At 43.0% G+C, this 27,178-nt stretch overlaps 1 protein-coding gene across 1 annotated transcript; it reads left to right on the top strand.

Moving 5' to 3' along the window:
* The first annotated feature begins 6,517 nt into the window (after nt 1–6,517).
* On the top strand, nt 6,518–24,880 carry CHN1 (chimerin 1). Its single transcript, XM_010167514.2, has 6 exons — nt 6,518–6,612; nt 17,754–17,927; nt 18,635–18,712; nt 19,869–20,006; nt 21,033–21,138; nt 23,957–24,880. Exons 1-6 carry the CDS (start codon nt 6,576–6,578, stop codon nt 24,126–24,128), a joined length of 705 nt encoding a protein of 234 aa, XP_010165816.2. The 5' UTR covers nt 6,518–6,575; the 3' UTR covers nt 24,129–24,880.
* The last annotated feature ends 2,298 nt before the right edge of the window (nt 24,881–27,178 follow it).

Raw genomic sequence — 27,178 nt, forward strand, 5'->3', positions numbered from 1 at the left:
CTGTAATTCCTTCCGACCACACCAGTAGTTTTATTAGTCCTCAGATATGGATCCTCTGAGTCTTCCATGTGGACAGCCCTGAGAATGGACCAGCTTATGTCTGTGGTAAAACTTAGAAATGCTCTGCTGGGGAGGACCAGGAGTTGGCCTCAAGGAGCACGTCATGCTCCCTGTCATCAACAGCTTTTCCGCCAAATTAGCCTTGGCATCATTGCAAAAGCATTTCTTTAGGAATCTCTTAGGATTTTATAGTTTATTTACATTGTTACATATGTTATCTTTACATCATTACATATAGTGTGTATAGTACATATATATATACAATTTTAATTCTAAGGATTTTATTCAATTGTCATGGGTAGTTTCAAAATTTTTGCATGAACACTTGGATCTGGAATAAAATGTTCTAGTTTCTAGATATCAATCTAAACCAAATCTGCTATTCCACCTGAAAGAAAGGTGGCCATTTGCATTGAATGTACAACCAAAAAAAGCCAACAACCTGCTACTCTCCAGTTTTTTTGCTTTGGCTCTTGTAGAGCACGACCTAACTGCAATTTCCAGTTGTTCCCATCTCCACTGACATGATCAACGCAAACCAGAAAGTAAACAAGACATGACAGCGCTTCTGGCTCTGCGTGGGTGAGGACCTAGAGGGAGATTTGCCTGCTCAGCATTCGTGTCAGTGTACCCACTGGCGATAATGATGCTGTTGATACTCCATGCTCTGAACCACGCAGCGTTCAGCTATTGTCTCTCCTCTCAAGAGCTGCTGGACAAAGTCGTTGGGGTGGTCCCAGACCGGCTCCCCACGTTGACACCCCAGCTGGCCTAGGCAAAGTCAGCTCTCGTTTTGGAGGAGGAATCTTCCAGTGGTCTCAGTTACCATCATTTCTGTTACACCCTTGCCTGAAAGCCGTTATCTTGCAGATACCGCTCTGCTGCGCTGGTTGTCATGGCAGTGTCTTTGCTTCTCAGATTACTCATCAGCAGCAATATTTGCCTCACAGGAGGAATATAATGTACTGATATATTGGCAGTACTCAAGGCCTTTGTTTTAGAGGCACTAGCTAATCACTGTAATACATGTGGTGATTAAATTGAAGTGTTGCCCAAACTGATTGTTGAGTCGATTGACTTTCTTGCTGAGATATCTTCTGTACCCTTCACTTCCAGGCAATCTCTGCCTGGACCAGGGATGGATGAAAAAGGCATGCCTGTTGGGTGCCAGCATGGATACTCTCAGTGCCTGATAAAATCAACTGTGACAGGGAAGACAGACACTAATAATACAGGCTGAGTTCATTGTTTTAATTGAGATTTACGATGTCTCCCGTATCCAATTAAAAGCTTGGTAGAGTCCCAACAGGCAGAATTTGGTTGATGGAATTGCATATAGGCTAGGACCACTGAGCTGACAGCCTTCATCAGCAGTGTCCCATCATCCTTGGGAATGTGTTTGAAAGACAGTATAGCCAGCAGAACTGTACCTTCGGAGCACCACGCGGTAGAAATGCTGGATGTGTGCTGTTTATTCAGTCCCTGGTCAGCTTGGTCTCCTCCCCGAGCACCAACACAGAATCACAGAACTGCCTAGATTGGAAAAGACCTTTAAGATCATCCAGTCCAGTCATTAACCTCACACTGACAAGTCCTCAAATAAACCATGTCCCTAAGCACTATGTCTACACGACTTCTACACGACATGGCTTCTATCCAGAGCATAAGCGTAGGGCTCTGATAGCCAAAGAAGGCAGATCAGCCATGGGTTTTTCCATCCTTTTTCAAGTTGATGTATTTCATCTCAACACAGATGGCAGTTCCTGGATTTTCCAAAACCCATTATTCTCACCAGCAGTTCAGCATGGAGGGTCATGGGAGAAGTTAACGCTGCTCTGTGCAGAGCAGGGGTCCTGATGGAGTGGGTGTTCAGGGAGACCATAGCAGCAGCCTCTCAGCAGGGAGGGCTTTTTTGTACACTGTCACAAAGGTACTGGTTTTCTGTGTTTGGTGTTGGTTTTGCATATCCATAGTTTGTCAGATCCAGCCCTGCTTTCTTCCCAGCAGTGGCTTTGTGAAAGCTCTGCTGATCCATCGTGTTGTCTCGTCACCTGTGCACTGCACTTTGCTGATATTTCCTCGTTTTTTTCTTCCCTGCCTTGACAAGTGATATAACAAATACTAATCATCTGCTGGCTCATTCTTCGTTTTCAGGTAGCAATCGAGGCCAGCTGAACAACTGCCTAGTAAAAACCAAAAGCGTAAAAATTAAGTGGAGTTACAAGATCCATGGGTAATTAACTTCAACAGTGAGCTTTATAGAGCCTGAGAAATTATGGTGAGAGATCTGCTTGAGGAGTTTACAGCCTGTGGTATAATCTGTTGTCAGAGCCACCAAATCATTTTTTATCTGATTTTCCTAAAACTTTGTGTCTTTTTATAAGAAATATTTTAATTAAATGTAAACCAAAAATAATTAAATTCTGTAACACCTACAGTTATTAATCACAGGAGTTAAGCTGTTTTTTCCTGTGTATAAGAAAACGTCTTTCAAGCCCAAGCCAAAAACTGTCCTCCTACTTAAGATCACAGTAGTGAAATGTTTATTATACCTTGCTGATGTTGTGAGAGAGTTCAAAATAGAAATGGTTTGTTGGAAGCCAAATGTGATGCTCTCCTCTTAGCTCAGACTTGCAGGACAGCTTAGTAATATGATTTTATCTAGTTTTTGAAGCAGGCATTTTCCTTCCAAATTACCTAGATTTTTCTTTTAAATTGAATATTTCCCCTGGAATTTTACAAATAAAGATTAAAACCAGTTTATCTTGCTCTCCTGTTCACCCATTTTCTCCATTCCTAAAAAATCACTCGCAGTTGAAACCTTGTGGAAAGAGAGAGAGAAAGATTTTTGGGGCAGGAGTGAGAATGGAAGGGTTGGGAGATATGAAGCCACAGTTGGCAGTCCTGCTCTCTCACGTTTTGTAAAACAGTAAAATCTGCATATGGCAGATGCTCTTTTTATAAGGGGAAAGAAACCCCTTGTAATTTAAGTCAGGCTCTCTGGGACTCTGTTGGGTGTGTTTTCAGAAAAACTTCTGGAAAGCATGTTTTAGTTTTGAAAACATGCAAGATGCTTGGCAGATTTTTAGAATGGAGAATTAAATATTAAAATCAGAATGCTATATTAAACAGTGTCATGTAATAAATGCAGTATTGTTTGCAGGTGCTGGCTCTTGAACTAGCCAAAGGATGCAAACGTGTTCCCTTTTAGCGTGCTGCCAGGCCCCACTCTGCAGGATGAAACAGGATTAGAGGCTGTTGGGACCTCAGAAGACAAATTTTTCGCTATTTTCTGGCATTACTTACTATGTCTGATTTCATTGCCAGAGGTGGTGTGTATTCAGACCAGCACAGGGTTAGACGTCCAGTTCCACTCCATGGTAGTGGGAGGATTAACGCTCCAGCACTGCTGAGCTCTGGGAGAAGACAGCACTGCTTAGAAACCCCAAGAGAGGCTTCAGAGCTGATCCTGTGGAGTTCTGTACACCCAGGACAGAAGGACGTGATGGCCTTTGGGCCTCCTAATTAAAATGGCTAGGAAACCCCTCCCTATTGCATGTCAGATAAAGGACAAAGCAAGGTAGAGCATTGTGGAATACAGAACAACCTACTCTCACTTTTTTGTTCAGAATTTGCAATCAGAATAATGGATAAGAAAGAGTAACTGGGATGGGGCAGTGTAAAGCTGAGCAGGCTCTGGATAAATCTAACAGAGAAGTTAATTTCTTAACTGATGATATGGAAAGGCATTACAATATTTGGATGAAGCCTGGATTCATGGGACAGGAGAACAGTGCTAATGATGCTGAGATGATGATCCTCAAGGGCAAAGTCAATCTTGATCTTGTGAAGGGTGACCAATACATGCAGTGTTGGTAGGGAAGAGGAAAGTCTGTTCTGTCCTTGTCATTTTTAGGTTGATGAAGAGTCACGTAAACTTCTCTGAGGGGTGAGCTGAGCTGAGAGCCAGGATGATGTCAGGGGAACTGGCTGTAGTAGAAAGGCAATTTTTTATTTTTATTTTTTATCCTGAGTGGATAATAGTTATTAGAAACGTAAGAGAAACTGAGCTCATAAAAAAGTCATAATAATAAAATAAAAATTAAAATTAAGGGAGGCAAACGGTTGGAATGACAGATTTGGGATGTGGTAGACCCTGCAGGAGAGTTCCCACGGAGAGTCAGGAGGAAGTGGGAATGTGCCGACCATGGTGGGGAGCAAGATGCCAAGGAGGCATGTTCACTGCTAAAACAACAGCCAGGATAGGACCAGAGCACCCAGGGAAAGCATTAGAAATGCTTCAGTGAGTGGCACTTTTGGTGAATTTGATGAATTGAAATCAGCAAGCAGAGGCACAGGATAGTATCATTCTTTTTATTTAGCAAGAAATATTGTGTCAGAATTTGTTCTTGTTCTGCGTAAAGAAAGAAGTTAAAATGTCAGCATTTCAAGGAACAAGACAAAATTCCCCCTCCTTTACAATCAGAAATACTAAAAAAAAAAAAAGTCTTATAAAACTGAAAAGGATTCTGAAAAAAGACTATTTTTTGCTCAAACTTTTGAACTGTCATTTTTGTTTCAATTTTCCTCAACAGGAATTTTGAGAAATATTTTAAATAAGTGGGGCTTTGGGGGAATGTTCCTTTGAACAAAAAAAAAAAAGATGGTGACTGAATGGAAGATTTTTTTTTTAAACCTAAAAAAGTTCTGTTAGTCCTGCAGGCATTAAAGCACAGAGTTTTGCTTGAGGATATTAGAATGTGCTTATGCTGGGAAGGGAACACTGCCAGATACCTGGAAAGAAACCACAAGGCTGAGGAAGAAGGCCAAGAGGATGTGGGTAGTGCAGGTGGGTAATGGAGAAGAAGGTGTGAAAAATCTCTTTGTGGTAAGAGGAGAAAAGAAAATGGAGATGACAGCTGCAGACAGTCTCCTCATCATTTGCTTTGTAGAAGTCAGCTGGAGTGGCAGGGAGAAGGGACCTGGTGGAGCACATCCCCCCTTCAAAAGGCATGTGGGAGTGGGTGTGGGGGGCAGCTGGCATGGCTGGGAGGCAGCCCATGCCGGCCCTGGGAGAACAGGACACGTCACACCATTACGCTCAGCAGCGTCGGGCTGGAGGCGATTATGAGCCTAGTTTGGCACAGACACGCACGTGAATTATCTGGTGAATTGAAGAGTAACTTTCCAGACTAAGACAGCAATCTACCTTGCTGCTGCTTCATGGGCAGCAGATGCCCAGGAGGCTGCAGACCTTCCTGTAGCCAAAAGTGAAACGTGGTTGTCACTTGTTTCGAGGTAAGTGTCCCCGGGGATCCAGCTGCTAGTGAAATCAGGGACGCGGGGGATGCTCGCCACCTCGGTCAGGCTGCCTCACGTTCTGCGGTTTATACCCAGAGCCCGGTGTGGATGTTGGGCACACAGGGTTCCACCAGCTCCTCCTCTCTTCTGCTCCACCCTGGTCCGACCAGGCAGTGCTCATGTGTGAGGCTACTGCCTGCTCTCGTACCCGCTCACTACCTCTGGAGAACCGAATGACTTAAGCCTAAAGCGTTTTTACTACATTTCACTGCAAATTTCATTTCTTTACGATCGTCGGTTGCTGATGTTTTTTGTCAGCCTCTCTATGCCAAATAGAGGCTGGAAGCCTTTTACCTTGGCTAAGGAAGTAATGATTTTCTCTGTAAAGAATCCTGTGGTTTCCTACAGCAGGAACTTTATCAGAATAAAATCAGAAGCAGCTAATGGTGGCTGCAGGATTTGTAACAAGCATGTGAGCTGGGATTGAAAGCAGCATTGGTTTTTTGAATTTTTTCCTGGTTCAGTGGATTCTTTTTTCCATTTACTAGATTCATTTGGCTTTTCAATATGTAGCATTAGCCTGAAGAGAATTAATTTCCTTTTAGAGTTATTCTAAACTGGAAAGTCCCTGAGTGCATTTGCAGTATTTCTGTTTAGCGCTGTTATTTTTGCCTGGCAGGACTCCCTCTGCCCAAGGCGAAATCTTGCAGCCCCCTACACGTTTCACACAGTACCTTATGGAGGGGACAGCAAAGCAGAAGACACTTTAAATTGAGAGGTGAACTCTTGCACGGTCTCTGCAAAAGCCTCACCTCGTGGCTAAAGTCCTACCCAAACAGGGATGCTGAGAGGCAGGAGAGCACTGGCAGGTTACCATTGCTCCTCTGCCTCACATAGTCTGGGAGCAGAACCCCCCAGACCCAGTTCTGCTGCTCCAGACGGTTCGGGATGGAGAGCTCCTGTTTCCTATAGGTCTGCAAGAGTCTTGGTGGTTAAATCTTGTGTTTCTTTCTTCCTTTCCTGCGGTGATAAAGGGAAGCTTCCAGCGACTACATGTGGTGCCTTCGAAGAAGAGGAATTCTGCCTTGTTTAGACACACTGATATTGATGTCTGTGAAATAGTTGGGTCATTTTCTATAAATTTCCTTTCTGCTATTGTCTTCCAGGTGCACACGTTCAGGGGCCCGCACTGGTGTGAGTACTGTGCCAACTTTATGTGGGGCCTCATTGCTCAGGGAGTAAAATGTGCAGGTAACAGTCATTCCATCTTCTTCTCCTAAGACAGTCCTGATGTTGTCACTATTTAATGTGCTGCCGGCTACACCGTAACGTGGCATGGCAAGGGTCTGATCTGACCTCTCTTCAAATTGAAGAAGGAAACATAACCACTCCGCTGCTGATGCTTTCAGGTACCTGTTTCAGTAGCATCACTGCAGTGATGCAGAGCACCTCTCCAGTGTGCATGGAGGGGAGGTGATAATCATCCTTAAGGGATTTATTTCCCCTTCCCCCTTCCAGAATGGAGGAGAAAATATGTAGATGTGGTCGCTGTGTTTCTTTTATTCTACTTGTATGTATTGGTAGATGCGAGAAACTCACCGAGGGTCTCGATGTGCAAGGTGGGCATCAGCAGATTTCCTGTTGCTGCTGTGAAACAGCCATTCAGGTTAATTTAGTGTATAAGCCAGTAGATTCCCAGCGTGCCATAGACCCCAAGTCATGTCTCCTACTTGCAAACTGAAAAGAAAGTAAGAAAAGGGATGATGAATAAGGGATGTGTACTGAAAAGTTACATAAACATTCAGGTGCTGTTAGAAATGTATTACACGCATGGGTGTCACTGCAGGCATTTCTGGGATAAAACCTCTCTGAAGTAAAGCAATTTGACAGTTTTATTGATATTTTTCTGAAAAGAAAGGACAGTCAACTTCTTTCAAAGAAAAAAAAAAGGATCAAAGTGATCAATGTATTTAAAGAATATTTTATGACGTTCTAGCAAGCAACCACATTTATAAAAATGGTGCAAAGAAATGTTGATGTATGAAGACCTGCGTTTGTTGCCCTGGAAACTGAATTTTCAAGCTAATTTAAGAAAATCTGCTCTGTCTAAAGCTTTCTGAAGTCTTGTCTCAAGCAAATAAGAGGGCTTTTTATTACCAAAACTGCAAAATAATGTAAAACTTAAAATAATTTGTAGCCAAATAGGATTGAAATATTTTAAAATCCTTCCCCCATAATTATTTGAATGCAATATTCTGTTGTTATCAATAGACTCTGCACTGTCCAGGATGTATTAGAGAGTGCAACTCTGTTTTAAGAAATTGTTATGTAAAAATGGCATTTGCTTTCTCAGTATATCCCCCCTGCTAAGTGTTTAGGATTGCAGCCACGTCCTTCACTTATGAATGAAGATTGTTAGTACTTCTTACTGCTGTTGATTTTGCACAGGGTGTACAGTGCTAGAAGAGAAAGAGGAAGCCTGATTTTGTTCTTGAATTGTTTTCTGATTAAAGTAGACATTTTTTGATGACACATAAGCTGGTAAGTGTGCCATCTTCCTCACCTGAAGTAGATTCCCCAGTCTTGGCATTTAGGAGAGATATAAAGTATTTTTCAGATTTATGTTAAGTAACTGTGATCCAGAAAAATCAATAAAACCAGGCAGTGTAAAGGCTTGCAATGCTGCACGGCACTGTGGAATGAACAAATAATACTGCTTTTGTAATTAAACTCAAAGTGGTTATGATCTTGTGCTGCCTTTTTTTTTTTTTTTTTTTTTTTACTGAAGTTGCTGATTTTCTGGTTTTATGCAGGTTTTTCTAAATTATGAATTTCCAAAAGCTTCCAAAGTCTGGGTTTCTTTCCTCCTTATGAGGATGGCAATAAGTACTGCATGTCTCTTTTTTCCTCCTTGCAATGTAGAGGAACATATGTGTATTAGATTAGTTCATATGTTCAGAAACTATACTTAGGGTTTTCTAGGGTTTCTTGTGTAAGGTTTCATAACGCTGTTGGTAGCTTACAGTAATTTCCATGATCTTATTTATATTTTAAACTGCTGTGTTGTACAACTGCACTTGATTGCTGAAGCATCAGCGAGTCATTGGGGCAGGGGGAGGCTGAGGTTTTTTGGGCCATGCTCAAGGTCATTGGGCACAACCAGGCGAGCTACTGAGGTGCAGCATTGTCATCAGGGTGTGAGGAGGAGCAGGCGAGGAGCCGTGTGGTGGCAAGGCTGCCGAGTAGCCCTTCCTCAGCCTGGCAGGGTAGAGGAGAGGGACTCCAGGCAGAGCCCTGTGGAGGTGGAGACAGCAGGACAAGCTCAGTGGTTCCCCAGTCTGCTTTGTTGGTGCCTCTCCTTCAGCAGCATCCACCTGCTCCCATCAGCTGAGGCTGTACAAGCCATCAGAGCCAGAAGCTGTACAGATCATCTGGGCATCTCGCAGGAAAGTCAGAGGTGCACAGATCTATGATGAGGACCTGTGTAACCAGTGTTAACAAACTAGTGTGGAAGAGCTCAGGCTTGAGTGCCATGAGTTTGGCTGAGTTTACATGGATCTTAGAGTGGTTTTGTTTTGTTTTGCTTTTTTAAAAAAGTAATCATTTTGCTTCTGAACTGAGTCATTTTAATATGGAAACAAGGAGGCACAGTAAGCAAGGAGCCACATGAGGCCATTGCTTTTCAGAGTGGGTTTGTACTTCAAAAAAAATTACAGCTTTTAGCGGGAGGCAGCCCACTTGCATTCAGATAGGGTTCAATGCCACTCCAGGGAAATCCACAAAATCTGTTTGGTGGTCTGTATAATAATTTTATTGAAAGTACCTGTGAGCAAAACTGCACTGATTGTATGTAATTTTATAGTTTTTAAAGCATTTGCTTTTTATAGCAAGCAGTCGCACATCTCAAGAGGACTCTATTTGCTGTACAGAAGTGTTAAGTTTAACAGATACAAATGGATTACTGCAAGGGCTACTGTCAACCATTTTAAATCCTCTTCTCTGCAGAAGCACAAAAACATGCAAGACAAGTGTGGGACAATCGAAGACTGGACAACAAAGATAAATATCACCCATTTCAGAAAGGAGGAGCAGCCAGAGGAAAAAGTGGAGCTTATTTCTAATGGCTGATAAGATTAGTTTATGTTACACAAACTAAGACAGTCCTTTGAAAAATAATAAACCAGATCTAAACATTCATAACAGTACACATGCCGTAGCAACCAGCAAGGATGCCTTAGCAACTTGAACTGCCTGGTCTCATGCCTTGGTGCAGTGCAGCATGACTGAATGTGTCCCTCTCTGCCAAAACACAGCCTTGAGTGCATTCAGTGTCTTGTCAAGTACAGTCCTGTATGATTAACCCTTGGAAGATGGAGTCTCCCTGGCTTGTCCTGGTTTGGGTTTTATGGCAGACAAAGGAGTAGGAGTATGTCTTTTCCTTCTATAAAGACAAAAGGTAAATGTAGACACTGTGTTTCCCACCTGAAGGGTAGTTATTGGTCAAAGTAAGCTGTTGACTGACATCTTGACTACAAAGGGTTTTGGGATTAATGCAAGCCACCAAACATAGGAAGACTTTATTGTCTTCCAAAAGTAAGATTTAGGGTGATGTCCGGGGATTTGGATCATGTAGGATATTAATTGGTGGACTTAGTTTGACTATAGTAGAGGAATATCCAGCAGAACAGAAATAATTTATTTTTTCTTAAATGTTATGCTCTCAAATTTGATCTTTTTTTCATCAACTTCTTTAAAGACAGATTTGCTTCCTTAGAGTGAATCCTTATAATAGGCATGTGCCTCACTGCCTCAGAGGGTTGTGCTTCCAATTTTTGCATCCTAGCCACAGGTCCTTAAATTTTTTGTGGCATGAAGACTCATCTGTATGCAAGGAATCTGCCTTTTCTGACAGCATGCTCCATCTCCAGCGTGCTTTCCTGCAGGCTTTTGCCATAAGTAGAAATGACTGAAGAAGTGTTTGAAATTATAATGCCACCAGTTTGTGTAAACATTGAAGTTCAGTTGAAGCTAATGAAGATGTGAGACTACCCCAGCTCAAAATCCAATGCATGAACTTAAAAAACTGTATTCATAATTACATTTTTCCTATGTAAGGCTCCCCTGTGCTCACAGGGCTTAGCCCATTGCCCAGGATGTGTTTAGGAGAGAAACTATAACAATATCCAAAGAAAATTTGCAGATATGCACCAGGGAGTTCATTTTATGAATGATACAAACACGTAACACCCAGTAGCATTAATGGAGAATAGTGTGTGTTCTCGGAGACTAGAGTATGGCATTAATGATGCTGTTAGTGTACTACCGAAGGAGACTTGTAGACAAAGACTGGTAGACTTGTCAAGCTGCTGCGTGCCCATCAGAACTGTGTAAGTTACTGTATAATCTCCTCCTTCCTCTGTGCTCTTTTACATGTTGTTCTTAATGAATAAATGTTTTAATCAGAAGATTTTTTTAGAACAGGCTGGTTTAAGAGCATTAATTAGCTTATCTTAAAGGAAAGATAACTTTTTGACTGTATTTTGCTGGATGCTTTTGATAGTGTTTTGGGCTGCTCCTTTCAACACCAGGCAGCACCACCCTCTGAGGCTGTAGATGAAGCACCATTTCTGCTGCCTTGATAGATTTGCTCTGAACTATCTCGGCTTGCCACCAATGTAGCAGTTGCTTATCTTTTGCTTTTCCTGGAGTAGATAACTTCTCTCTGAAAAACTGATAGAAATAAACTTGCAGCTGAACTATCAGTGTGGGGGCAACCAGCTGCCACTGGCTGAGCCCAAGCAATGTTGCTGCCAGCCCTGACTGCAGTAAGCCCCAGGAGTTCACTTTCAGAAAAGTTAAAGTACAGTCTCAAAGCAGGATTATTTTGTGAATTACTGCTTAATTTCCCCATTTAATCCATTTCCTTCTCCAGCAATTGAAAAATGTACAACTGCCCCATTTCCTTTGCAGTTTTGTTTTGCCTTGCTATTAAATCCCTGGTGTTGGACAGCCCTGCATTGCTCTGCAGCTGTGTAAGGATGAAGGAGATCACAAAGGAGCCTGCCCATCCTCAGGCATTAGTTGTGCAGACACAGTGCTTACACTTCTAGTGCCTGGCAGAATTAGCTGATGCTCTTGTGACAATAGCTGAGCAAAGGAGAAGGCAAGGTGTGCTCACCGTGTTGCCTGCTCTCAAGGTATTTTGCATGCCTCAGTCATGATAAGCTCCTGTTCTGCCCATGCTTGTACCCTAAAAACATATCCAAGCTCCTGCTGGTTTTCCTGTAGGGCATGGACAGTCAGCCCAAAAAGGGAACAAGAGCAAAACAAAGCCACGGAGATGAGGGCTGTGGGAAGGGGACTGTTTGGAGAAGAGTCCGTGCCCATCCCAGGCAGGTGGGGATGCTGTTGGAGAAGATGCACGCTGCCTGACAGGCTGTTCCACCAGCTCAGGATCTGGTGGTGTTCCTGCGCAGAATGAGCTCCAAAATTTTTAAATGCTAATCAGGCAGCAGAACCTTGCTTCAGAGCCGTTCCCATGGGGAAGCTATTCTGGACGTATGTATTCTTAAAACTCTAAGTCCTAAACACAGCTTTATCTCCAAGCCCACACAGACCTGGAAGCCTTGAGCAAGGCAGCAGCCCATCAGGGGAGCTGTTGAGGAGGTGGGCAGGTGTCGTGGCAGGAAGCCAGGGAACTTTTTGAACAAACTGACTGATCTTTCAAGGCTTCCATAAAATCAAACCGTCGCTAACAAACATGTCCAGCTTTTGGAGGTGCAGACATACATATTCTTTTGATTTGGGATAAGGGGGGGATTAGCTTGTTTGATGGGCTTTTTTTCTTTTTATTTCATAAGCCCTGATTTTTCTGTAGTAGTAGGTAATTTTGTGGCCAAGTAACTAGCTGTCATCTAGAAATTCGAATAATGTAATGAATAATGTAAGCTATAGTGCATGATACAATAGTACGGATGACAGCAGGTTTGGAGGTGCATACACCTAGGTTTGGAAGCAATTTTTGCCATGGCACTGTTTAATAAAGTGGCTTAAGACTCTGGTGGGACCAAGGTTGCTTCCAGATGTGCGATGCACGTTAACAAATGACACGTACGTAAGGCAGTGTAGCAGCTCCACTGTTAGCACCCAGGCTGGTACAGCTCTGCTGAGGAGGAGGAAGAGGGCAGACCTTCACAGCACCCCCCGCCTTGTGCTTGGAAGCACAAAGTGCAGCACGGAGGGCCAGGGGGGTTGCTGCCTTCATGTGCTTTTTCGCATGTGCTGTGCCCAGGGGAACAGAAAACACTGCTTCCTTTGCTACAGAGAAGAGCGTTAAATTATTAAAGGAAAACTACTAGCTCATGATTGATTTATGAGAGCAAATTCCTTTATAACCTTTTCACCCTTGAAAAAGTAACGATGCCAATACTTTGTGCTTGTGTAGAACCCGTTGTCTTTTCATGTTGGCTTACCAAAGGTGAGGGTGTTGTCCCGACTGGTGGGTACCACGTGGACCTGCCCAAGGCAACATGCAGTGCCAGTGCCCCAGTGGTGTGCATCCCACCCTCTCGCACTTACCATAAACTCTGAGGAGTCTTCTAGAACTTTTTGCAGATAATGTAAATCTAACTTTTAGCTCTTAAAGCTGCTCATAAGAATGATGAAATGCATAAATTTTCTTTGAGATAATTAAAAAATATAATTAGGGTGATGTATGTAGCATACGGTGTTGTTCCAATGGAGCGTGATCAGCAGCCGTGTTAGCCAGTAAATCATAAACCAAAGGAAATCTAAAACTGACTAAAGTCAAATCAGCAGTATAACAAAAAGCGACAGCTAAGTATATTTTAGTCTCTGCAAATATTTATAATGTGTGCTCATGGAGCAGTATTAACGTACATCTATCTTTTGGCTCTGCTCATGCATTAATGTGAACGCGTTATTTGTTCTTTCAGCCCAGTGGACTAACATCAGTGTTAGTTGTTTCTAAAGCATTACCAAACCTTTTTCTAGGTATCTTAAGAAAGTGTTGTCAGGCTAGTTTTAAATTTAATACCTCTCATAGAAGTAATGTCACAGCTCACTTGAACTCCTAGATCAATATGTCATTAAAGTCAGGGCAGCTTATCACAGACTTTTAAACCTGTCATCTAAAATGACACTTCCCACCCTTTCCCCACCCCCCAAAAAAAAATATCAAAACTTCCTATAAACTCTTGAATTTATGACTGCATTTTTTTTTTTTGTCACATTTGGCATATTTGGAAGGTGGCCACAGTTTAATAGCACTGTAAAAAGGAATAGTAAGCGTGACTTACAATTCTAGTCCTGAGAAATCATCTCTGTATAAGGTGAAATTCTGATTAACTGAAGTCAGCAGAAGTTTTCCTATTGACCTGCAAGGGTTCATGGCTGCATCTTTTAAATCTGTCTCGTATTATTATAAGATTTATCAGCAGATACAGTGCTTTAGGGAGATTTTTCTTTAGCTCCTCACAAATTTGTATAGCCAGCCAGCAAGTAAGCTCTGATGAACTTCTATAAGAAACGGATAAGGCTCCTGGTTACTTCAGATCTGGAGTAAAGTTGCTAATGCCAACTTAGCTATTCTGGATTTATTTTTATAAAACCAGAAGTAAATAGACCCTAAACCTGAAATAAGATGAATCCTCTTGGTCTTAATGAACCCAGCCAAATCATGAAGCTTGAAGAACAAGGCAAACTGTTCTAAGACCTCACCGTGCAGTAGCACGCAGAGAGATTCAGGACTCTGCTTTCTTGTTCCTTCCTAGCTGATTCTAAAATAATGGGTTTTGAAGCTCTCATGAAGCATCTGCAATGAGAACAGAGGACATTTTTATTTAATAATAAGCAATTTTCAGCATAATTGCTGTCTTTTAGTACTAGCCAGTGAGCTGAGCATAGTTAGAGTATAAGGCTAGCACATTCCCAGTGGTCTGTGGAGAGGAGGACTGACTTCCTGCCATTGTGCTTTTCACCTTGCTGGAGTTAGCAAGATATCATCCTTTGTCCTAAGTTATCAGCTGAACCAAAGACTAGTGACTGAGACACGGCTGTTCTGCCTTTCATGAAGTATTGTTGACTGGAGAGAGGGGCCCACCTGGTATCAAGCACAGCATTGGTGAATTTCAGCTTCTTTATTGGAAAAAATACAACTTTTCTGTTGCAAATTCACTGAAATCTCCTAGAAGTATTTATTGATGTGGAATTGCTAAAGAAAGGTGGTCTCCTATGCTTACATAAGAGGCAAGGAGTCTTGATTATAGAAGGAATCCACACAGCCCAATAATATTGAACGTAGTACTTATGCATTTTCTAAGGATTAAGTATCTGAAATATTTCTAGGTTTTAAATGTTTCTCAGGAGTGTTTATAAGCCCTTAAGCAGCGGGCTGGTATGTAAAATCTAATGAAATGCCAAGGAAGAACAAACAAGAGAGGAGAAAAGTTGACTTTTGCATTTGTAATTATTATTCTGGTATTAATGAGGTCAGATCCAAAGCCCATTTGAATCTATGGGATTAGAAATAACACAGTTATTTTCAGAAGCAAGGTTTTCACATTGAAAACATCTCTGTAAGTTAAATATTTTAATGAAATGAAACTTTCTTGTATATCAATATAATTAGGATGATCTCAGTGAATGCGATAATTACTTAAAGTCAAGTATAAGACACTTGGAAGCATGTTTTTCTTCTTTTTTTTTTTTTTTTTATATTTAAGTTTTAATTATCCTTGAATTCCCAGAAACATAACTCTAAGCTATATTGCGCTCTGTGTGAAGCAGCTAATTTGCACTCAAAAAATCACTTGTGAGTCCTCATGAGTGAGACGCTGCCATTCCAGTCTTGTACACATAATTTTTGACAAACATACTAGAGCATTTCACACATGTTGGAATAGGTGCTTCTTGCAGCAATTTTAGGAATTCTATGTGCAATAATTATATTTTCATTTGTAAATACTATTATTGCAAAATTAAGGTTTCAAAATAAAGGAAATCAAGAATTAAGATTTCCTATGTGGTCCTAATTTGCTTCCCTTCTGTGTGTGCATTAAGACATTGCCTCTAATTATTTGACTGCTTATTATTTTGCTCCACAACTTCATTTTTATTCTGAAAGCAAAATGGATGGTACTTGCTTAATAGCACCTATTCAGTATTTTGTCTTCTTGTTGTTAAAAGTGCTGGTCTTACTAACAGCACAGTATTCAGATCTTACGCCAAAGATGGGTGATTTTTCCTCAGCATTTTCACAGGCATTTAATAAATTTGTTTCTGCAAGACTCAGAGGAGGCAAGAACAACTGCTCCTTCCCACGTTACAGCTGAAGCACTGAGACACTAAAGGGTTCAGGTCACATGTTTCCAGTGGATTTGGGTTCCTTATTTAAAGCACGGACAGACCTGTTTTTTCAAAGTTCAGACAAAATGTAGTGCTGGGCATAGATATTTAAAGCAGGTGGAGCTCCCCTTGCCTGCGCTGGCTGGCATGCTCAGAGTCTCCTCGTTCCACATCCCAGGACCACAGGTAGGGTAGATGCTGTGAGTGAAGAGGTGGTGTGGTCACGCACCTTCCAGTTCGGGGTCTTAGAGCACTTAATTAAATGTGGGATTTAAATAAGTGCTCGGGTGAAAGGATTTGCTTGACTGTTACTGTTTCCACTCTGTCACCAATGAGGCAACTGAGCAAACACTGGAGGAACCTGAGTGACCAAATGGAACCTCTCCACACCTGGAGACAGCACTTGAGCCTGCCGCTGCCTGGGGCTCCAGCACAGCCAGCCGTGATGTGCAGCTTCTGGGGCCAGCCCGGGAGAGGGCTGTGGGTCAAAGCAAGCCACTCAGGCTGACCAGGGTGGGCCCCCGTGGTAGCCCCAAGGCTACTGCGTGCTTGCCAGGGGCCAGGTATTGCGTTGCATGGCTTTGCCTAAGGTGGGGTTGGCAGCACAAAATCACAACCAGGTGGGAAATTCAGCATTCCCAGCTCCCTGTCTGGCATGGTAACCACTCCTTGCAAGGAAGGGAGTCGCTCCTGCATAGAAATAGCTAAAGAGAATTTTAATCAGCCATTTCATCTGGCTTGAGATCTGTGTGAGTTTTGACTGATTGAAGGTGACATGCCCAACTTTAATTGCAACCAGAGATTGGATGTTTTACAGAGGATCCCAAGTGACAAAGCTGCATGCTTTGCAGGCCTGTTAAGTAAGTAAACAAAGTGACTTTGGCAGCAGGCTGCAGCTGACTTAGTGGAAATTAAACTTACCCATGAATTGTGGGGTTTACTGTTTTGGAAAGAACAACATCAAATAATCTTTGGAACGTTAATGAAAATACAATTATTGGCAAAATCATCAGGAATGAAATACAAAGGGAATCTATACAGACAAATGCTCAGTACCGCGGTGGGAAAGGAAGTACAGGCTTCCATCAAGTCATTGATCCTTCAAGTTCTTCGTTGTATAACTGATGGTGTTTTCCAAGATTTTTTTCCCGAACCCTAGGCATTATGTTTTGAGTGATTTTGGGCAGAACAAAAATTTTTTTGTAGCCTGATTTCAATTAGTTTCACTTAAACTAAGTCTCATTCTCAGTATGTTTACAATAAAGCTGTGGAGTTGTTTTATTTATTCATTTTTAAAGTAAACAGAATTGGTTTGGTGCCTGCCAACACTTTGTTTCAGACACACTCTTTGAAACAGCATCAGAATTGCAGCCGCTGTGATTTAGGAAGTTCCTTTGTAAACTGTTCGGTAGGAAGAAACCACCAGCAGCTTGGTGACCCCTGCATCTACTTTTGAGCTCCCCTCCAAGCTGGGCGGTGGGCTTTGTCACTAGCAGCACTAAGCATGGGCTGCCATGCCTGGCAAGAGCATAGGAGTCTTTGACGTGGTTCGTGTCTTGGGGCTGCCTTGTGGAGGCACGCTGCAGAGGGGTTGTAGCCTTCTGAGACCCACTCCCTACCTCCATCTCCCCCAGGAGGTGTCTGTGTGCCACAGGTCAGCACTACGTTAAAACTGTAAGTGTTAGGAAGCCCACAGCAACTTGGGAAGAAGGTTTAGATCATGGTAGCAATATAATGTGACAGTGGTGAGGAACATAATTGACCCTTAGATCCTGATTTGGAAAAACAAAAGTTTGTCACTTTGTGTTAAATCTTCTAGGGGTAGAAGAAACGTCTTGGGTAGAAAAATCTGTCTTGCTTCAGGTCTGTCCCTGTCTCACGCATTTGATGGTTAAGGGGTCTCAACAGACGCAGTAGTTGTGAGATCAGGTCAGATCCTGCCAGAGCCATGCGTACTCTGCGGTACTGACCCTGGGGACACATTTTCACCAAACACCAGCCTAATCGTCTTTTCATTTTTCTCTCAGATTGTGGTTTAAATGTGCACAAGCAGTGTTCCAAGATGGTCCCAAATGACTGCAAGCCAGACCTGAAGCATGTCAAAAAAGTGTACAGCTGTGACCTTACGACGCTAGTAAAAGCACACTTCACTAAGAGACCAATGGTAGTAGATATGTGCATTAGGGAAATTGAATCTAGAGGTAAGGCATGGTTAATGGACTTTCGTTGCTTTACTGATAATCCGTTTAGATTGATCTGGGTCATCTGTGTTTCTGCTGAATATGTGATTGCTCAAAACAGATTTGCACAAGACATTTTATGACTGCCAATTACCATGCACAGCTAATACCATACTTGGCATTATTTCATGGTTCATACCCATTTGTAATGTTTATAGATTGTGCTAGAAATTGCTTAATGGACAATTACTGCTTTATAGTTATATATTGGCACCTATCTTTCCAGTAATATTTTTATTTTAAAAATCAAAGGAGTATGCTAAAACAAAGGCAGTTAGTATTGACGTGTTTCCTCTTGTTAGTTTCCCTAGCCCACACTGAGTATCCTTTTCTAGAATTAGAGTATTTGTTTTCATTCTGAAATAATGACTGAACATTATGGTAATCTCAGTTATTTTTGAATCGGTTGTAATTGGTTTAATATGTTTCTTCAGCTCTGAAATAATTTGCATAAACATAATTTAGTGGTGATATAACAAGGCAATTAATGCAAGGGTTAGGGTTAAAAGGCCAGGATAAGATTTCATTCTGAAAGAAAAGCCTGATAAGGCTTTTAAAAGGTGTCTGCTTTTTCTGCCTTAAATGAAGAACCTGGCAAAAGAAGAACTAGGTGGAAGGAAACTATAAAATTAAGACTGATTTTAATCTTGTTAAAACATTCATTGCAGGTCTTAATTCCGAAGGACTATACCGAGTCTCAGGATTTAGTGATCTTATCGAAGATGTCAAAATGGCGTTTGACAGAGGTACAGTCCTTCCTGCATGCTGGAACTGTGTGCTGATCTATTAAATATACTCAGTTCTTCTGCACAGCCTCTGTCTGTCTCATGCTCTGCTGCATCAGTGGGCTGAAGGAGTCCAGCGGCTGCGCTAGCAGGAGGGGAGCCTCCCCAGCAGAAAAGCCTTATCAGCTTCACTTTGGCCGTTACTACTGAAATCTATTTTTCTTCTTCCCTCAGTATCTGTCCTTCAGTAATGATGTGCATAGGAAAGGACAAAGCTTTCTGAACTACTGCCCTAGTTTGCAAGTAAAACTATGCTCAGGGCGGTGGGGGAGGGATAGAGGGCAAGTGGCGAAGTGCCTTAAGAGGGCTGTGCAACTTAAGTCCATCTTTCTGGATGAAAGCTCCAAAATAATAAGATGAATACAATAGTGCAAACAGAGTTTGAATTATTACAGTATAAAACAAGGTCAGTGAGAACAAACTCTTCTCTCTGAGAAAAGGCAGTGGGAAAGTAAAGGCTTTACAGCTGCAGTCCCCCATCCCCATAGAAATCAAGGCCAAAATCCATGCTGGAAACTCACCCTCCTGTTTCTCCGGAGGACCGGACCTATTCAGACAACATCTGCCTCCTCTGCAATGTTAGCAGGGTGGGGATGCACTGGAGAAGCCAAGTTCTGGATCTGTGTCCACTGCGGTCAGGAGTAGGTAGTATGCTGTAGCTAAATGGTAAACACATGTTTTTCCTATAAAATAAGGAGGCTATGGGCTAAGTTGGATTTCTTTCTTTTACTCTTTTTCACAGACTCCCCTGATTTCTCATTCAGTGCTGACAAATGTGTTGTTTGGCAACGCAGAGTGTTCAGAAATAGCTAAACTTCCACACATTTCTACAACATAGATACTGCTAGATCAGGCAGGCAGGTTTCTCACAAAAAAAGTGCATTTTTTGTAATAATTTGAAATTAAGAAAGGATAGGTGTCTTTATCAAATGCTTGAGATTTTCACCCTGAAATTGAGAACTTCACAGCCCAGTAACTCTGTTTGCCTTATAAAAGCCAAAGTCTGCCTTTGTGTCCTTCTTAATAAAGCTTGCTTAAACAACTTACTTTCTTTTGAATGCTGTTTTACACCTGTTTACATTTCCGAGGCTTTAATGTCAGTGCCTTCTCCACACAGATGGGGAAAAAGCTGATATTTCTGTGAATATGTATGAAGATATCAATATTATCACTGGTGCACTTAAACTGTACTTCAGGGATTTGCCAATTCCACTCATCACGTACGATGCCTACCCAAAGTTTATAGAGTCTGCAAGTAAGTGTAACGCATTTTCTTCCTGGTTTTCATTCTCAACTTTCTCTTCTCCTTTTTGTGCAGTACTTGTCTAATCATTTAATAGCTGTCCCATCAGCTCTTACCCTGCATGCCCTATTTAGTAAGGATTGCAGGAGTAAATATGCGCTGCCCATTACGATATGACCGCGTGGTGCTACATGATCACAGTTAGGTTTTTCTTTGCCTTTGTCACCAGGAGTGCTTCCATTTCATCACACATTATGGATTACATCGCTTTGTACGTCTTGCATGAATCCCTGGTACTTGACAGTGACATTTAAAGCCTGTTGATTTTATGTTGCCAAAAAGAAGGTGATTTATGAAAATGTTTAGAAATAAGAAGTCTTTTGTTTCTAGAGGTGTCCATTTTGAGTGTTTTCATAAGCTGATAGGCACTCATCCTAAGGCCACCTTCAAGGCTGGCCTTGCAGACAGTGAGTCTGCAAGCAGGGCAGTAAGCCCAGCTGGAAAATCTCTCCCAAGCGTCCTGGCTGCCTGAAGCATCTCTGCAATGTAACAGTCACATCAGCCACACCTGGAAAGGTGTGAGGGAGCTGTGGGTAGAAAACAAGGGCCGGATGCTGGCCTTCCTGCTCCTCTGGAGAAGGCTCTTTCCAAGCAGCATGGACACAGCCAAAGATGCTGATGGCAGAGTTCCCAGTACCTTCTGCTGTCCCAGGGTTGCACCTGTACATTATTTGTGCAAAACTAGTCCAGTCAGCAAGGATTGCCAGGGGGATTTTTTTTAGTGGGCTGCAGGGAATCTTTTGGTGTATTGCAGTTGGCTTTGAAGAGTTTTCTTTGTCCAAAACCAGTCATATCCTGCCTGTGCTCTGAGCACCTCTTTGGACAGGCAAATCTTCCACGATGAGGCTTAGATAGGTTCTGGAAATGGTAATCCAGCAGAGCTGTGAGACCCTATCTCCTCTGCAGGCCACTGTTCTCATACTTTTTTGTGTGAATTCTGTCTGTACATGTGGTGACAGTTAAACTTCTGTGTTTCAGAAACCACCGATCCGGATGAACAGCTGGAAATTCTCCATGAGGCGCTGAAACTGCTGCCGCCTGCACACTGTGAAACATTACGGTATCTCATGGCACATCTGAAAAGGTAGGTGGACTACTGGAAAGAACTCTAAACCAAACTCATTTTTAGCAAAGACCATGCTAGGATCTCCAGAAAAGTCTGGGCAAGGCCCACCAAATCCTGGAGATGGACTGCAGTGTGTAATGATAGTCTGCACAATGGCAAATACCCAAACACTGGGGTTTATATCACTTCAAGCACTTGCAAAGCACTTAAAGGAAATAAGTAAAAAAACCTCACAGTTTTGAAGCACAGAAGTCATCTGCCTAAAAAAATTGCTCTATATTTAAGGTTACGGTTAATATTTATGATAAAAAAGCTGTTCATACCTCTGGGAGTAATAAGACACTCCCTGGGCAAGGAACCAATACAGCTTAATGGCGATAGACTGGTGTCTTGTCCTGCTAAGTCTCATCTACCCTAGTCATCCCTGACACCCTAAAAAAGACGGCACACACTAGGCTTGAGCTGACACAGGTTAGGCACAGTGCTAATTGGCCCTCCAGCCACACGTCTGGTGAGGTCTGCCAGCCATTCCTCATCAGCATGGAGCCCCTTGTTCCACCTGCCACCTTCTCAAAACCATAGGAGCATAAATTCTCCCTGAGGTTTCTCCTGCTCCCTGAGACATGATTGAAGTTGGTCAGTAGGCTGAAAAATTGTTAGAGAGAGACTGACGGATTAATATCCAGTACAGCAGTGCAGGTTCTATTTCTTTCAGGAAAGCAGGGGAAAAAAAAAAATCAATGTGGCATGTTAGAGTATCCATTTTAGTTTCTCAAGTAACATGAGCTTACTGTCAATATATAAGAATAATTCCCTTTCCTTAGAAAAATACTTTATGTTAAGCTTTCTTCTGCTTCTTTCCTTTTATAGTTCTTCTACAAGTAGGAATATGTTGACTGTGCTGAGTGCCTCAGGGAAAATTTAGCTGCAGGGTTTCTGCCTGATTTGTCCATTTATTTCAGTGACATTTCTAATGGATGTTTTAGAACAGACACAGGGGTGAGAGACTCAGGAACAAAGAAAAAATGCACCTTACTGCTTGTGAAGTGTGAAGTTAATTTTTCCTTCCCTGTTCCACAGTAGCTGTTGCTGCTCTCATTAGCAAGTTGCTTTTGCACATCGTATTTCTGGTATAAGGGAATAATAAGGTAAAAGGGTGACAAAATTCACTCGTTTTTAAACTTCCTTTTAATACATTTGTTAGAAAGAGCTGTGGTGCTCGACAGGCTGTTGTCTTGCTGCTGAATTCAGGTAATCAGACACAACTCCTTTATCTGGAATAATTACAGACTGAAGACATAGCAGCTTGGAAACATCAGTCTGACTTGTTTTAAAATAAAAGTTAAGGCAGAAGAGGAAAAAAGGAAGAAAAATCTTGAATTTTTTTATATATATACCAAAGGGTTTGTTCATGCAATGCAAGATGCCACAGAGGTGAAAAGAGAAATAATTTAGCCAGACTCTTTCAGTTGCTGTCCCTGGATTCTTAGTTGTTTCTGAGAATCCTTATGGATTCTTTAAGCCATAGTGTGTATTAAAACATTTGCATAATCTAAATTTGTTTCCTTGAGTGAGGCAACTCACCAGGATAAACCCAGGCAGAAGTGTAGGCTTGGAGGAACGTTTGTGTCTCCTGTGCCCGCTTTAGCAGGCAGTAGCGATGGGCACACTCAGTGTCAGGGTCCTCCAGGCCAGATGTCCTCCCCGACGTTCTCTGTGCTGAAGCAGAGCGGTGCAGGAGAACACGAGCTGCCCCTGAGCCCACATTGAGAAATGCCGTCCCAGGACGCCGTGGCTGGGCAGCAGTTTGCCGAGCAGACGTGTTTCTGCAGCGGCCGCGGCAGAGGATGCCCCTCCTGTAGCTGTGCCTCTTGGGCAGATTGCATTTCTGGAGGTGGTCTGCAGACCTGCCCTGCAGCAGGGCCTCAGCCACAGCTTTGAGCAGGTCGGGTTCCTGTGGGGCAGCAGAAGGTGGGCTCCCCACCTCCTCCTTTTCTGCAGGTGGGATCCAGGCGGCGGGAGGCTTCCCTGAGCGGGGTCTTGGCTCTGCAGCAGCTGCAGAGGACCCCAGAAGAGGGAAGGGTGGAAGCAGGCCTGGCAGAGCACAGGTTTCATGACCTGCTCAGACTGCCGTGCAGATGAGGTTGCAGTGAGACCCTGGCGATTTCAAAGCCTCCCGAAACTGATAATTCACTTTTTTTTTTAGTACACGCCACAGGGCATAATTTGTCTTGAAGAGGAACCAGGCGTCCATCTTAGCACAGTCAGCCTGTAGTGCCTGAGGGCAGGGAATTCACATGTGATGTGCTTCACCCCCATTGCCACCACACGCACGAGAGAGGAGCAGTGTGACTGCAGGGAGCCATGCCACCAGGGCAACCTGGGCAGAATCCCACCTGGGTGGGCACAGTACCATGTCTCTAGCGACCATGAAACTGCTAACGTAGTAACAAGCACAGTCTGCTCCCCATAGGAACAGCCTCTGAATAGTGCCGCTGTAAAGAGCAAAAGCAAAATTGTTCTGACTTGTCTGAATTCACCCCTCAGCCCCGTCCCTCACCACAGAGTACCGACCCCTCCTGCAAGTAACCGTAGTCCACGTGCGTGGTAGGAGGACAGAGACTTCGGGTTCTCCATAAACCCACACAGCATTTGCACCCACTGACTTCTGACTGTTTCACCCAACGCATCCATATGTATCCTGCTGGAAATGGCAGCCTCTCCTAGGCTTTGGGGAAAGGCAAACATTTCTGTCCAGTTTCCCTTGTTTTCAAGCATATCCAGGCATAGCTTTGGCACAGAAGGGATGTGAAAAACACTGTCCTTTTTTTTACAGAGTAACACTCCATGAGAAGGAAAATCTGATGAGTGCAGAGAATCTGGGCATAGTTTTTGGACCAACTCTTATGAGAGCGCCAGAACTGGATGCAATGGCTGCATTGAATGACATCCGTTATCAGAGACTTGTGGTGGAGATGCTTATAAAAAATGAAGACATTTTATTTTGAATATTCTGGGGGTTTTGTAATAAAAGAGGAAGCAACAGTGTTCTATGGATGAAGGAATATTTTAAAGTAATTTAATGGCTCTTGTTGCTGAATTCCATATTTGCTAGAGCTTTCGATGTATTCAGGATAAAAATGAAGGAACTCTTTGTCATTTCTGTAGTGCCATTCAGCTGATGTTGAAAAAGGTTAACACATACTTTCCAGTACTAGTAATCCTGGGTGTTTATCATGTTGAAATAAAAAACAAAAAGCCTAAAGCTATTGCATGATTTGCTCCCTGTTCTCCCTGTTCTGGTGAGACTCATTCCATGAAGAAAACAACTGAACTGGTGCAGCATCTTTGTTCTGGATAGTTTGTGATTGTAATTCAGCATGTTTCTCCGTGTAAACCTGTTGTGAATTTGCTTTTATGTTCTATGTAATTGGTTCCTGATACTAAAAAGAAGGATGACTTACGTGAAATGGAACCTCTGGCAGTTTATTGACATTGCATATCATTCTCTGCCACTTTTGGGGCAGATTTCTTCTTGGGTTTCTTTCAATTTTTTCCATCATATAGGAATTTGTTTTTAACAGAAACGTGTATTTTAAATGTTACTTTAAGTAATTCTCCATGATGTTTATGGTGGTTGCAGTGAAATCTGCAATGCTGAGCAGTGTTCCTTTATTATTATTGCTATTTCAATTGTAATTTTGTATTTTTATCTGGCATGCATATGTTAATTTATTAAATTTTGCTTTTAGAACTCTAACTATTGCCAGTGAGTTTGATGTGCCATTATTAGAATTTTCTGTGCTGTAATCCTCCTAACTGAACACTTGCTCTGCTCTTGGGGTTTCTGGCAGCACTGTGTGGCACTGCTTGTGACTGAACGGTGCCTCCCTGTCACCCACCTGACTCCTGTTCTTCATTGCTTTGTGCACGGGGAAACACTAACATCAGAGAAGATCAATGGCAAAGGCACATTGATTCAATTCAGAGCTTTCAAGGAATGCTTTGGAGCCCAATTATTTTGATGAACAGTGGAAATGTCTAATTATCAAGGACAGCAGAACCCCATGGCACAAGACAGAGCAAGGGAGCTGGGGTAAAGAAGGATGGAAGAGAGGTGTAAGGGTGAAACAGCAGGTCCTGGAAAAGGACTTTGTCTCTCCTTGGGGCTGGCAAAAGTCCCAGCTTGAAGGTTTGGCAATGTAAGAAGAGAAAAAGAAGTGAGTGAGTGAGTGTTGGACCTGCAAAGAAGAAAGACATAATGAGATGTGAGGAGTAGGGAGATGGCTTGGTTGGGCACCTTCCCCAGCTCCAAAGGGGAGCAGCCAGGTGAGGCTGCTCAGAGGTTTTGCCCTTTCCCTGCCCTCGGGCAGTGAAGACCATCCAGAGGAGGAGGAATAATCCCCCAGCAATTGCAAGCAGCTGAGCTCCCTTCCTACCAGCAATAAATTGCCTCTCTGTGTTCTACACTTTTCTTTACATGTCCAGGCAGGAGAGGGGAGGTAGCAGCTCTCCTACAGCTCCCCTGGAAGTGGGGGATGAAGGAACCCAGAAAGGAAAGACTGAACTTGGGGTGCACACTGGTAAGTACATGGGGAGTGCTGTTCTGAACTTTGGGGCTGGTGGAGAGGCAGAGTTGGGGCAGGTTTTGAGAGAATCTAAAGTATCCTTCTGGTTTTTAAAAAAAAAAAATCCATAGTACTCAAAGTGATTTGCTGCTATAACTCCTGTATTAATTAGTACAGGTTATTGCTTTATATATCCCAATGAACTGACTCAGCTGGAAAATTCTGTTGCTGATCACAGTCTTGCCCCTGAAGAGCAATGGCCCATGCACTCCCCAGTCACGTCTGCCTTGCACCCTCCAGCAGCCACATATGTTCACTGCTACCCTGTTCCAAGCCAACTCCTAAACACTGCTTCCCCCTCAGTGCCTCAACAGCATGGGATGCATTTCCTCCCTCCCGCATTGCGTAATGGCCCTGTACCTCCCAGCTTGGACCATCCGTCACTCCTGCCTTCCCTTCCAGGGTCCCTCACAGTGGCTCTGGATGGCCCTTTGCAATGTCCTGTCTCCACAGTCAGATCTTAGCTTCTTGGTGTGGCAGCACTCCTATGTCATCGGGTCTGTCAGCAGGAGATAGGATTTTTCTCCTAATAATGATGGCAGGGTTTTGCACGCATGTTTGACCCACTTGTTGCACTGCAGTGTTTGCATTGTTACATGCTTGTCCCTGACACCTAACGCCACCGCAACTGGCCGTGGCAAAAGCATCCTTTTCTCAAAGCACCCCACAGTAGCACTTTGCAGCTGACGTGGGGCACGGCCAGGGAAGGGCACGGCTCTGCCTCAGCAGCTCTGGCCATGGTGGTGGCACCCGTGTCCTTTGGCATCCCCAGTGAACCAGAGGAGCCCTCAGCTTGCCTGAGCAAAGGCATCTGTTGTTCTCCACTGCTGTGCAAGCAAACCTGAACCAGGTAGTTGAAGTATATAGCAGGAAGCCTGTAGTAAATAGGAGTAATTAGGTTAATTACATTTTCTTTTTGTGTGAAATATCCAGCTCCTCCATCTCAGTGCAGCAGCAGATGGGTGCTGCTGGCAGGAATGTCTGCTCCCCTCACTTTACAGAAACTTTCAGCTTCCTCCAGCAGCAGCAAAGATGGATGCAGACTGGATCAGAGTCAGAGGAAAAAACACCCAAAATAGCAAGCTTTGATTCACTCTGGGGATAGTCAACCTCTCCAATGCAATGCAGAGCAAACACAGTGTGAAACCACCACAGCTACTACCAAGCACTGGTCTCATGCTGGAGATGCATTTTTTCCAGCAGAATTTAACAAAGGATTAAGATAATGAAAGAAGAAATCCTAAATGGGAACCTGCTGCTGAGAGAAGAGCAGTCAGTTTGAAGACCAACTGAAAAAATAAAAGGGAGGGGAAAAAAAAAACCAAACTACCCCCAAGTAAGCAAACAAACAAAAAAACCCTCTGAAGCTGCAAAGCACTCCCCTCAAAAACTCAGCTCGAGAAAGATGCCTTAATGCCTATACACCCCCT

The sequence above is a fragment of the Antrostomus carolinensis genome, unplaced genomic scaffold (genome assembly GCF_000700745.2).
Source record: "Antrostomus carolinensis isolate BGI_N321 unplaced genomic scaffold, ASM70074v2 Scaffold53650, whole genome shotgun sequence".
Lineage (NCBI taxonomy): Eukaryota > Metazoa > Chordata > Aves > Caprimulgiformes > Caprimulgidae > Antrostomus > Antrostomus carolinensis.